Source organism: Leuciscus leuciscus (assembly GCF_965113295.1).
Source record: "Leuciscus leuciscus genome assembly, chromosome: 20".
Lineage (NCBI taxonomy): Eukaryota > Metazoa > Chordata > Actinopteri > Cypriniformes > Leuciscidae > Leuciscus > Leuciscus leuciscus.
Window position 1 is genome coordinate 5,082,148 of NC_138744.1, and position 12,677 is coordinate 5,094,824.

General features: G+C 38.4%; 1 protein-coding gene across 17 annotated transcripts in view; it reads left to right on the plus strand.

The window, feature by feature from the left end:
- The window catches only part of rims2a (regulating synaptic membrane exocytosis 2a), a 204,284-nt gene that overhangs the window by 50,404 nt on the left and 141,203 nt on the right, over positions 1-12,677 (plus strand). The window contains exon 1 of one of the 17 annotated variants that reach the window (XM_082150618.1): positions 6,683-7,189. The exons of the other annotated variants lie outside the window; for them this stretch is intronic. Within the exon in view, the coding sequence (XP_082006744.1) occupies positions 7,068-7,189 (122 nt within the window). The 5' untranslated portion in view covers positions 6,683-7,067. Of the gene's footprint in view, positions 1-6,682; positions 7,190-12,677 lie in introns of those variants that run through there. 17 annotated transcript variants of the gene reach the window in all.

Here is a 12,677-nt window from a genome sequence, read left to right on the forward strand (position 1 = left end):
CGTCACGTGTCTCATTACTCTGAGAACTAACGTACGCCCGCCGGAGGAGACCATAATCGGCAACACAGGATAGTTTATCTTACAGAAATATAATATATAAAACTGACATTTGGATATTTGACTCACCAGTGACCAAATGTCCAACTTACTGCACACGTAGTGTATTTTTAGTGCATACTGAGTGTCAGAATCCCACAATTTACCCATTCGTTCCAGCCTGTATCCACTTTTATGTCCTCAAACGCTAGTTTTTTGGGGTCGACAGCTTATGAAAACTTATTTCTGGGTTTCTTAGCTTGTTTGCTGTACACCTTGTCACACAGCAGCTTTTAGGCATTATTCTGTCTTTTGTTAGAAGCAAGAAATGACAAGGAGGCAGCCTCTCGCAATGCAAAGTCAATGGAGGCCGTTGGACTGTTTTCCCCCCCAGTGGGCGTGGTCTTCAGATTATGACGCGTTGCACTCTGTCTCTATGGTTGTTAAAGTAGTTGCTAGGGTGTTTTGGGTGGTTGCCTGGCTAAGTGATTGCTATGATGATGCTAGGCAGTTGCTTGGTTTTTGTCTGTGGTTATTTGTAGAATATTTTAGAATGTTACTAGTAGGTGTTCTGGGTGTTTGCTAGGACATTGCTAGATGTTTGCTATGGTGGTTTGAGTAGTTGCTAGGATGCTGCTAGGGTGTTTTGGGTGGTTGCTGCTTAATAGGGCATTTTAGGCAGTTGCTAGGGTGTTACTAAGGTAACAAACTAGGTTTCTAGGGCATTGCTAGTTGGTTAATGATAGATAGATAGATAGATAGATAGATAGATAGATAAAATGGCAGAACAAATGAACAATATATATTTAGATAGATATATAGACAGACAGACAGATAGACAGATAGATAGATAGAGCAAATGAACGTTAGATAGATAGATAGATAGATAGATAGATGGTAGAGAATGGTAGAACAAATGAAGGTTAGATAGATAGATGGTGAAACCTGCTCTAGAAAAAAATGCAGGGAGTCAAAACACATTTATCAAACATTACACCTCTAATCTGCAGGGAGATGCTAGTGCACTGTGAGCAGTGAGTGTGATTCCATCTTTTCCCACACAGTGGCGGTGTCTCTCTGAGCCCTGGTATCAAATTCTCTCCCTCTTTTGCTGGGATGTCTGTATCAGCTTCACTGCTCAGGGGTCAGAGGTCAGTCCTGGAGAGATGTCTCCATAGAAACAGATGCCTGCTCCCTTGAATCCGAGGCGACCGCTGTGTGTTAGTTTGATTTTCCGTTCCTGAATACCTGTGGAGGAGAGGAATGTTGGGCATGTGCCACAGGGATGGGGCTGATCTCACCTGCTGTTAGTGTGTGTTGTGTTGACATGAGCACATTTGAATGACAAACCCTTGAAATGAAAATTGCACATTTCGACTTAGTATAGAGATGTACTGTCGTCACTTATTTATTGGTCTGTTTACTCTTGTCAGATGTTTATTGGCAGTACTTTCAGCACATCTCATTGTTTTTAAGACAAGTGTCAAGTAAAAAAATTAATGTATGATTTTACACACAGGACATGGACGTTAACATTTAAAATGTTGAGGTCGGTAATATTTTTTTATGTTTTATGTTCTCATTTATTTGATCAAAAATATGGTTAAAACAGTAATATTGTGAAATATTATTGCAATTTTAAATATGTAATTTATTCCTGTGATGCATAGCTGAATTTTTAGCATCATTACTCCAGTCTTCAGTGTCACATGATCCTTCAGAAATCCTTCTGATTTGCTAATTTGCTGCTCAAGAAACATTTCTTATTATTATCAATGTTGAAAAGCAGTTGTGCTGCTTTTAAAGGCCCACTGACGTGCCTTGAAACCCGTAGCGTTATGCAATGTGTTGACGTCATTTCCACTGAAACAGGAAGACAGGGCGGGACATATCTAACAGCTCCTCCCCTTTTTAAAAATGGCCAATAGCGTTTTGTTTATATTACAGCTCGGCAAAGCCACATTTACCTCCTAATCTCCTCCATATTGCTTTAAAATAAAGTATAATAAATACAATTCTGTGCAGAATTAAAATGGATCCAATACGTTTGTCTGTACCGACTGTGATTGGCTCTGTGCTCTCGTGTCTCTGGACCGGAGGAGACTGTGTGTGCGTAGCGGCGGTTCACGTGACACTTACGTAAAACCAGACTTCATTCGCCTCAATGGAAAGCATATTTACACTGTCTGAATTGTTCCCTATCCCCTATATAGTGCACTGAGTGCCATTCACCATGTAGAAAATAATAAATTTGTGACTGTAGATTCTAGAGTATTTGATTGGACAGAAAATCTGATGAGAAGCTGAAATGCAGTGATGTCATCAAAATCATCTGCCATATTGGCAGAAGTGATAGACTTTAAGTTTTGAACGCTTATATCTTTTAAATGCGAATTTTGTCATTGTTTTGGAGCACACTAGCTTATAGATAACCTTAAGGCTATGAAAACTTAAATTTTGATTTCATGGGGACTTTAATATTTTTTTGTGGAAACCATGAAACATTCTTTTCAGGATTATTTGATGAAAAGAAAGTTCAAAAGGACAGTGTTTATTTGAAATATAAATCTTGTGTAACATTATAAATGTCTTTAGGCTACTGTCATTTTTGATTCATTTTATGTGTGCTGCATAAAAGTATCAATAAAAAAATAAGAAAACAAACAAACTGACCCCATATCTTGAGAATCCTGTGAACCAAACACATGACCTTGGCGTAACTAGCTCAAACTCAAAAAAATATTTACAATTTTAGAAATGCATCCCATGCGTCTATTCTTTACCATCAGATATTTGAACACAAGAACTTATACTCTAGATACTCGTGCCCGTACCTAAAGTTTTTTTTTTTTATGGTGCAATGCATGTTTTTTCCCTCCTCCCTGGCTTCTTTACCTGGCAGATGTCCGTGAAAGGCTCAGGACAGCAGGTGAGCTTTAAGCTGCTTTTTCACGGATGCCGTCTGACATTTCCTGTAGAACACGACGAGTGTGCTGTGAAATGTATAAAAAGCTACTGTAACAGCAGTGTTGTTCTGTTCGATCAGATCGGTTCATATAGCATGTTCTGTCACGAAAACTGTAAATGCTCATTTGCACTTTCTGTCTGAATTAACGTTACCCCCAAAAGGTTAGATGTTGAAAATGTGCCTGCCATATGGTAGCGAGGCAGCATCTGATTTGTTCTGTGTTGTGTAACAGAGAGTGTTATAGTTGTGTATTAGTCTTGACTTTACACAACTACGAAACGAAAGTGAGCAGCTGCTTGGAAAGTTTGTGCAATAAGAGGCATTTTGTTGGTCTCTCTTAGCTTGATGTTACAAACTGGTAAAATCTTCAAAAAACAGGTTAGTTTACCCCCCAAACATTTTTAAGTGTCATTTATTCACACTAAAGCCCTTAAATCTTATTTGCGTTAACATATATTTAATTATTATGTTTGAAGATGCATTTATTAAGGACTTAGTTACACTTAAAAACACAGACAGCAACATAGTGTCAGCCCAGATCCGGGCCACATCTGGTACATGTGGATTCTCAACATGTGTCCAGATGTGGGCTAGCCTGGGAAAACCCAGACAACTTATGGCAAAGTCTGGCAAAGAGCTCATTCAAGCCCATTTCTAATCCGTCGAAATCGCGGCACCAATCAGAAACGTTGGGGCGGGCTTTACACGATGACGATCGCTCTGATTGGTTTTAGGTCTATCCAATTGTGCCCAGAGGCATTTGAGCGACGTCCGTTGGTGAAGTAAACTTTTAAATGCATTATTATATTCAAATTGCAAACACATGAGGACAGTCTCCATGATAGACCCACTGGCAGATGAACGTGCTGCTACATTTCTCTCCGAAACGGTAGGAAATTAAATTAGATTTAATAGAGGATTTTAACTGTGACAAGATGATTGACAGGGCAGTTTAAGTGACAGGACGCACGCGACAGATCCGTCCGATAAAGATGATGAAGTAGTATGTCCCAAAGCTTGCCTACTTTTTTGCTACACATTCAAAAGTAAATACCTTTTCTTCACAAAAAGGTACATACTTTTATGGTGTAGTGTATCTTAGGCACAAAAGGTTCTTTATGGTGGAAAAAGGTTCTTAAGATAATAACAGATAACAGAGATTTCTGTTTCCACCCCAAATCTCACCATAAAAATCTAAATGGACAATTCTTATTTTTTATGGAATATTTCAGTATTTATTAAATATTATTTATCTGTGCACATCAAAAAAAAAAAAAAATTACATTTTAAATTCACATGCTCTCATAATCTTGAATCAAAATAACTTTCCCTCCCTCTTGCAGCGACATCTCTTCTCTGATGATGTTTACTGGCGCGAGGGCGGGGCAACCTGTCACTCACATGACATCGACCAATAGCAAACCACAACCATCCAATCAATTGCTGATGGACAAAATCAAGTCCCGCCCTACATTTTTTCTTGTCCGAGAAGCCATTTCACTCGGATATACATCGCAATATGGAAGAAAAGACTATCACAAATTTCATTTCATGCAGACTTTAAAATAAGAAATAGTCACATTGTACATCAGAAATGTCTTCCACAGAAGACAGAAAAAAATTTAATTCTTAATTTTGTCTATTTGCTTAGGTTTTTTATTTGCTGGAGGAATCAGAAAAATCAAGGCGTTAAACTGTAAAAACAGTCGCAAACTTCATACAAAATGAATAAAAAACAGTTCATGTAATATTTAGTTTGACCTCTCAAGGTCGACGATCAACATTTTATGAAGGTTAAGCACCACCTCTGAGTGTCTGTGTGGAAAAATAATAATAAAAAAGACTGTTTTTTAATAATTTCAAGCCCTACTTCTGTTCAACGGGAAGTGGCAGGGGTGTTTTGGGGTTAACTGCTGTCAAAGTGGATAAGAACGGCCTGACCGTTCACCGGGAGACTGTGTTAAATAGTTTGATGCCCAGGAATAGAGCTCAGGAAATCACTGAAAAGCACTTCCATTAATCTTAAAGAATGTTTAAATTAACTCTGATTCTCCTCTCATGAAAAAGTGCTGACAGCCTATTTATATCCTGAAATAATGTGGGAAGAGCCTAATTTGTCTTGGTCTCAGAGGTGTCATTGGAGCGAAGGCTCAGACGCGGCGCGAGTGTGGGTGAAACTGCTAGATGAAACAATAATAATTACACTGGGATTCGGATTTAATTACAGCCGTTTTGTTTCTCTGGGTTTTGCGGGTTTTTGTCGCTTGTATCTCCTCCCCCTCCATCTATAAAATCCATTAGTGTTTTTATTGGAGCTAGATGCAATGTGACACCTAGGTTGAACCGCATACAACAGTGGTTGTTTTAGTACTGAAATTAGTTTGACAAAACTGATGTAGGGTTGGGAGCTGATCTTCTGTTGTCACTGCAAATACTGCGATATAGACAGACAGAAGCATATGGTCTTGTTTGTTCAAGAGGTCAGCACAAGTTTCACTACAAGTATGACGTAATCCACTTCCCTGCTCTCGGCTCGGCACTATGGGAGCTGATGTTGTGATATGGTGGTTTTGTCCGGAGAGAGTTATTAAGAGAATGAAAGATGCACCTGCAGGAAACCAGTATCAGCAGCGTTCTGATCTCACACCTGCTCTCTGGACCAGTCTAGACTAATGCTTTAAATGCTGATCTCTAAACAATTACTGCACTTTAGCATGGCCATCTATCTATCTATCTATCTATCTATCTATCTATCTATCTATCTATCTATCTATCTATCTATCTATCTATCTATCTATCTATCTATCTATCTATCTATCTATCTGTCTATCTATCGTTCAGTCTATTACTTTGCAGTCCATTCATCAATTTTTTCAGAAAAATGTAATGTATTGTCTTTTAATATAAAATTTAAAGATTATTGTTCTATTATTCTATTCTATACTATATTTCATTATGAGCTATCTATCTATCTATCTATCTATCTATCTATCTATCTATCTATCTATCTACTATCTACTATCTATCTATCTATCTATCTATCTATCTATCTATCTATCTATCTATCGTTCAGTCTAGTACTTTGCAGTCCATTCATCAATTTTTCAGAAAAATGTAATGTATTGTCTTTTAATATAAAATGTATACTATATTTCATTATGATCTATCTATCTATCCATCTATTTATCTATCTATCTATCTATCTAGTCATATGATATAGTCAATAATACTTCAAAATGCATGTGCAATGTAAGCACATAATAGAACTATTAATTCTTGATTATACTGTTGATCGTCGTGCTAATGGCTTTAAAATCTCTCTCATAATAGAGTAAATTCTAACAGCCCTCCCTATAAGATGCATATAGCCTATGATTTTTTTTTAGTTTTTTTTTTTTAGGTCAGAATGCATGTTAAAAAGCCCTCTTATTCCTTGTGTCCTCAGGGTAGTGCACTCAGCGTTTTCTCTTCCTCTAACGCCCTTCTTCCTTCAGGTCATCAAGTATCCACACACAATAGTTGTCTTTTAGAGCAGAGCATCTCTCCACAGAAAACCCTTAATGATGTGGGAGAAAGAAAGCCCCCTCCTCCTCCCCCTCCTCCTCTTCCCTACGCCACATGCGCTGTGATGCTGGTAGAGGATGTGTAGTGCTGCTCTGGTGCTCCTGAGAGAGAATCCTGACAGCAGCGAGCCTGTGTGTGAGCCTGGGCTCTCTAGAATCCGGACGCGACGCGCTTGCGTGCGTGCGTGCGTGCGTGCGTATGCATGGATGTTTATGTGATTACTGTGGATAATTAGAGGCGCGAGGGATCTCCGGTAGGTTTAGGACGCGCTGCGCGTTCGCTTTCTCTCTTAAGTTCGGATCACAATGTCCGGGAGAGCCGGGGTCGGTCCGCTCTCCTCATCCACACGCACTTTTCCTCGGGATCAGAACACATCGGGAAGTTGAATCGTGTTTATGTTGCGCTGGAGATGCGGCGCGTCCGGAGCGAGGAGCGCTGGAGGAGTTTCATCTGAGGGAAAGCGGGAATATACGCAGGATATCGGAGAGGAAGAGGGAAAATGCAGTTTGAGACATTGCGTCAGTTCTGTAGCTCGGTTTTATCTCATTTTAATGGGGCTTTCACGCCGCCGCAGAATATTCTGCAGACGGAGCTCCTGGAACAGGCGCTCAGCACCATCGGGTGAGTTTGTAACGCATCACACGTGACTATATTTGCATTTCCTAAAGGAAATGTCAGTGTTTGAGAGTCACGAATAGCTAGGAATGGTGTGTATGGGGCGTCTGTGAGGTCTGAGGTGGCTCTGCTTCTGAGTAAATGAAATGCCGCAGCCGTTGTCATGACACTCAGCACGCATCTTGTTTAGTGGCGGCTGTGTGAGAAAGGACCAATCAGAGTTCGCTATGCTAATAAATCCAAGAAAGATGTCCAATTGCAATTCAGTATGCGAATATTACACACATTTCATCACTGTTGTTTGCATTTTGATTGAACAGGAAAGGCTGTATCGTTGCATGCAATTTAAATAATAAAATTCAGATTTATTTTTTAAATCAGAATTTAAGTATTTTATCATTAAATGATAAGTTATAGCCTAGTTATATATATATATATATATATATATATATATATATATATATATATATATATATGTGTGTGTGTGTGTGTGTGTGTGTGTGTGTGTTTGTTTAGAGTATATGTCTATGGTTATAGCTAAGACTTAAATGATCTACAAAATCTGAGTTTGAATTGCCAAATTAATATTATTCTTCAGAGGCACCATTAACATATTTCCACCTCTTTTTGTTTTGTCATGGTTAATTTTGTCCACAAAATGTGTTTATTTGTAATTTTGTGTGGTTATTTGTTGCAATTATGTATATATTTTTTCAAATTAAACTTGTCAGTAATTTACAAAACTTTTGGTTCTATTTGTTAGTTCTCATCTAGATTTATTTTATTTATTTTTTAGATTTTGACTGTTGATAAAAGTTGTTTTAAAGTGAGTAGTTTGTGTTTTCTGTTTGCTATCATTTGCATTAAATATTGAATTAGATTGTGTGTGTGTGTGTGTGTGTGTGTATTTAGTGCTTTCAAATTGATTAATTGCATCTTACATAAAAGTTTGTTTATATAATTTGTGTATACACACATTTATGTATGCATATATATATATATATAATATATATATGTGTGTGTGTAAATGTGTATATACGTATACACGCACACACACAGATAGTGAGCAGTTTGTATCAATATACAAATTTCAATATAGCAATTTGTATATATATACACACACACAATCTAATTCAATATTTAATGCAAATGATAGCAAACAGATGTAGTTTGCTATCATTTGCATTAAATATTGAATAAGATTGTGTGTGTGTGTGTGTGTATATATATATATATAAGAGTTCAGATGCAAAAGCCTCTAAGTGCCATCTGAAATTTTCTTCTAGAATGATAATTTTTATCAAGCTCGTATATTTTAGTTCAGTAATTTCACTTAAATGGCAATGAAAATGACCTATTAATTGTCATTAAAGTGAAATTACTGAACGTAAATATACGAGCTTGATAAAAATTATCATTCTAGAAGAAAATTTCAGATGGCACTTAGAGGCTTTTGCATCTGAACTCTTCATATATACTATATACATACACATATATTATATTATATACACATAAACTTTTATGTTAGATGCGATTAGTCGCGATTAATCGATTTGACAGCACTAATACATACATGTATCAGCATCATGATCTCCACATCTCAACAGCTCTAGGATTAGTAGGGTAGTGGTCCTGTACCTCACCGTAACCATCTGAAGGACCTCAGGGCATGAGACTGAATGGTGTGTTTAATGCAGTTTAAAGTGTTGAGGAGAGAGAGGCCATCGTCTCACTCCAGGGGTCTACAACACGAGTCTCTTCCTCCGCCAGCACAAATACACACTCAGCAAATCAGCACACTAGACTTCACTCGCACCAGGGGTTCTGTGCAAGCATCTCTTTGTTCCTGTGCATTCTCACATGCCTTTGAAGCCTGTACCTCGCTTGATTGGAGGAGGCAAGGTGTGGCTGCCAACTTCTGCTGTTTTGCTGAATTGCACCGGCTGCATTTTAGAGAATCGTCACACTGAGACATTTAGATGATGATTGTGTTCTTTATAGAAAGAGTTTTAAGTGGTTATTCCAAATTGTGTTTTCGTGGTAAACATCAGGCAAATGGCTCAAGGTAATATCATCAAAACGGCATGAATCGTGGCTCACTCGACGTCGCAAAGTCTTCTCTCAGGAAATGGTTACTTCCCTATGCCGACCCATTACTAACAAACAGAGCTGTCTGCCAAAACCAGAGCGGATGCAAAAAAAACCCAAAAAACATATAGTAACAAAATGTGATTGGTACAGACTGGTCCAATCAAGAGGTTGCAGGTCTTCATTGGTTTAATTAAAACTTGTATCTTGTCAATACATGTTCGACTTAATGCTGCGCAGCGCAGATGGCATCCTATGACATCAAAATACCACACACAGCTTTCGAATCGCTCTCGCGATCCTTGATGTTATATGTCAAACGGTCTGCACATCACGTTGGGTTTTTTAATTTGGAGTGAGATTTACTTGGGCAGTAGCCTGGAAATCCAGACCTAAATCTGAAAGATTAATGGTCTGGCGTCGACTAATGAAACCCGTCCAGCTTGAAGGGCGGCACCAAGCATGCATTTGAAAATCTCACTGCACGCAATTGGATAACACTACGACCAATCACAACAATAAACCCCATACGCTTAGCTACCAGCGGAGCTAACTGGTAGATTAGACTCTTACCGTATCCGGTCGGCAAAACAGCAAAAACATCCTTCTTGCAAAGGAACGATTCGAGTGGCGTCTTCTGTTCCTCTTTTAGATAAAAAGCCAAGTCTAACTCGTTCATTGTAGCGGCCAAAGCCGTTTCAAACAACTGGTGTTCATCCATAGCCATCTTGCAATGTTTACTAATGACTTCGACATCACAGCGCTGTCGTCTTCTGTTTAGCTCGCCTCTGGCCCGCCTATATCAGATAACCCGATGTGATTGGTGCAGCTCAGATCGAGGGGCATATTTAATGAGCATCATTACTCGACACCAGAGTAACTCGCTGAGCAAATTCAATTTGTGCTCTCGCGAGAACTCTGGATTGCCAGGGTACTTGGGCAGCGTGAGAGCGTGGGAAAGAGCCTGAAAGATGTCTCATACCAAATCCACGAGAGTTGGCAACCCTGCATAAACACTAATGCCTACGGTAGTGATCAAAATAGAGTAACTTAGCGCTTCAAATAACGTTTGTATCGATTACGTCACCAGGTGGCGACAAGTGAATGTTAAAAATGCATTTGTCATTGAATCATTCATTCAAGAGATTTGTTCAAAAGCACTGATTCGTCCAGTCATTGAATCATTCATTAAAGTGTGTGCAGTAATTCATATTTTGTCAGAACCTCTAGTAAATTACATGTTATTTTGTTTAGTTATATATGTTCAGAATCGTGGGAGAATCCTGATCTCCATTTGAAACAAAAAAAATCGTGATTCTTAATTTAGTATTTATTTGTATTCCGAATATAAATTAGATTTGCATAATTGTTGAATTATTTTTTTTTTTTTTGCAATTTTGAGTTGCACAAAAACATGGTAATTTCACCTCAAAATGCAAAGAAAAAATAATCATTAAGATTTTATGACATTTTATTTCCATAACAATTAAGCATGCAAATTTGCAGATTTAGTTGAAAATAATAGAAAATATCATGAAAATAATGACAGAATGTGGGAGAAAAAACCCCTAATGGCTCATATATGGTTTAATTTTTCATCTTGCAAATTATGTTTCTTTTTTTGTTGTTGTTGAGATTTATCCAATAATACATTAATCACTTTTATAGTCTTATTCTATTTATTAGTCTTCATTTATTTAATGCGTTAACCAAGTTTTTTATAGTTTGCATAAAAACATCAATTTGTAGCTCATTGGAAAAAACGTGCCTGAGGCGACATTTCTGCAAAATGATATTACTTCATAATAACACTCCATACTTCAGTCCTTGCACGTGCTTCACGACACTGTCAAAGTGAAATGTCCAGTGAGTGGTGCTAAATCCACGTTCACTTTTATCAGAAACGGATGAACGTGAATCTGGCAACATTTTAGTACCTAGCCTGTTGTACAGACAATGTATGATTAAATAAATAGTGTTTTTCACAATTCTTTCTTTTAATCGAAGATGCAGCCTGTGCTATATGACCATGTTGTGTATCATTTGGCTTAATACATTTTGGTCGCTGCAGAGAAAAAGAGCGAGCGATAGAAAGATACAGGGAAGAACAGGAGAGATAAATCACAATTGAAGTTTCTCTTAGATGGAATATCCCTTCCCACTATAGCCCGGTGCTCTGTGAGGCTGGGTCGCCATGGCAACATTGTTTGATCAATGCTGTGGGTGATGTGTGAGACAGGAAGACCTGCAGGGGAGAGAGAGAGAGAGAGAGAGAGAGAGAGGGATGTCCCCCGCACAGAGAGACAGAGAGAGAACAGCAGGATTATTGTGAGTTTATTCATGAGGCTTCTGTAAACGCCGTCTGAGATTACTTGTCAAATGACGCAGATGAGGTGAATGAATGAAGTTTCCAGTGTCGGAGCAGAGCTTTATGAGCAGTTTGAGATTTAAAGCAATGATAAAGAGATAGTTCTCTCATTTTCAAATTCAAATTCTGGCATAATTTACTCACTCTTTCTTACTTTCTTTCTTCTGTGGAACACAAAAGAAGGTAATTGATGAAACGCCTCACGCTGCGTCCGAAATTGCATACTTCCCTACTGTATAGTATGCCAACAGAATAGTATGTCTGAATGCATTTGAAAAACAGTGGGGCGAAAAGTCCCCGGATGACCTACTACTACTGGTGTGCATTCGATGGACACTTCACTATCCCACGAGGCCACGGGAGAGGATTTATGAATGGCAGTGGATTGGCGCAACTGATGCTGGTCGGTCACTTGACAGTAAGTCAAGTCAAGTCAAGTTTATTTGTATAGCGCTTTTCACAATACAGATTGCATCAAAGCAGCTTCACAGTATTAAATTAAAATAATACAACAAAGTTTGTTTCAAGAGGAATTTATTGATTGATAAAATTAAATTAAATATCCCCAAAATATCCCCAACTGAGCAAGCCAAAGGCAACAGTGGCAAGGAACCGAAAAACTCCATCAAGTGACCTAATAGTGTCCTAAAACTCCATCAGGTGCCTTAATGGAGAAAAAAAAAACCTTGGGAGAACCCAGGCTCAGTCGGGGGCCAGTTCTCCTCTGGCATTTATGAGCTAGAGGCCGGATTGTAGTTTGAACTGTAGGATTATATGAATGCCTGGCTGAAGAGATGCGACTTTAATCTAGTTTTAAACTGGGAGAGCGAGTCTGAGCAACGAACAGTATCAGGAAGACTATTCCAGAGTTTTGGAGCCAAATGTGAAAATGCTCTCCCTCCTTTGGTGGTTCTGGATATCCTAGGTATGACCAAAAGCCTTGAATTTAGTGATCTTAAAGAGCGCGATGGATTATAGGGCGATAGAAGATCAGTTAAATAGACTGGAGCTAAGCCGTTTAGGGCTTTATAAGTCAGT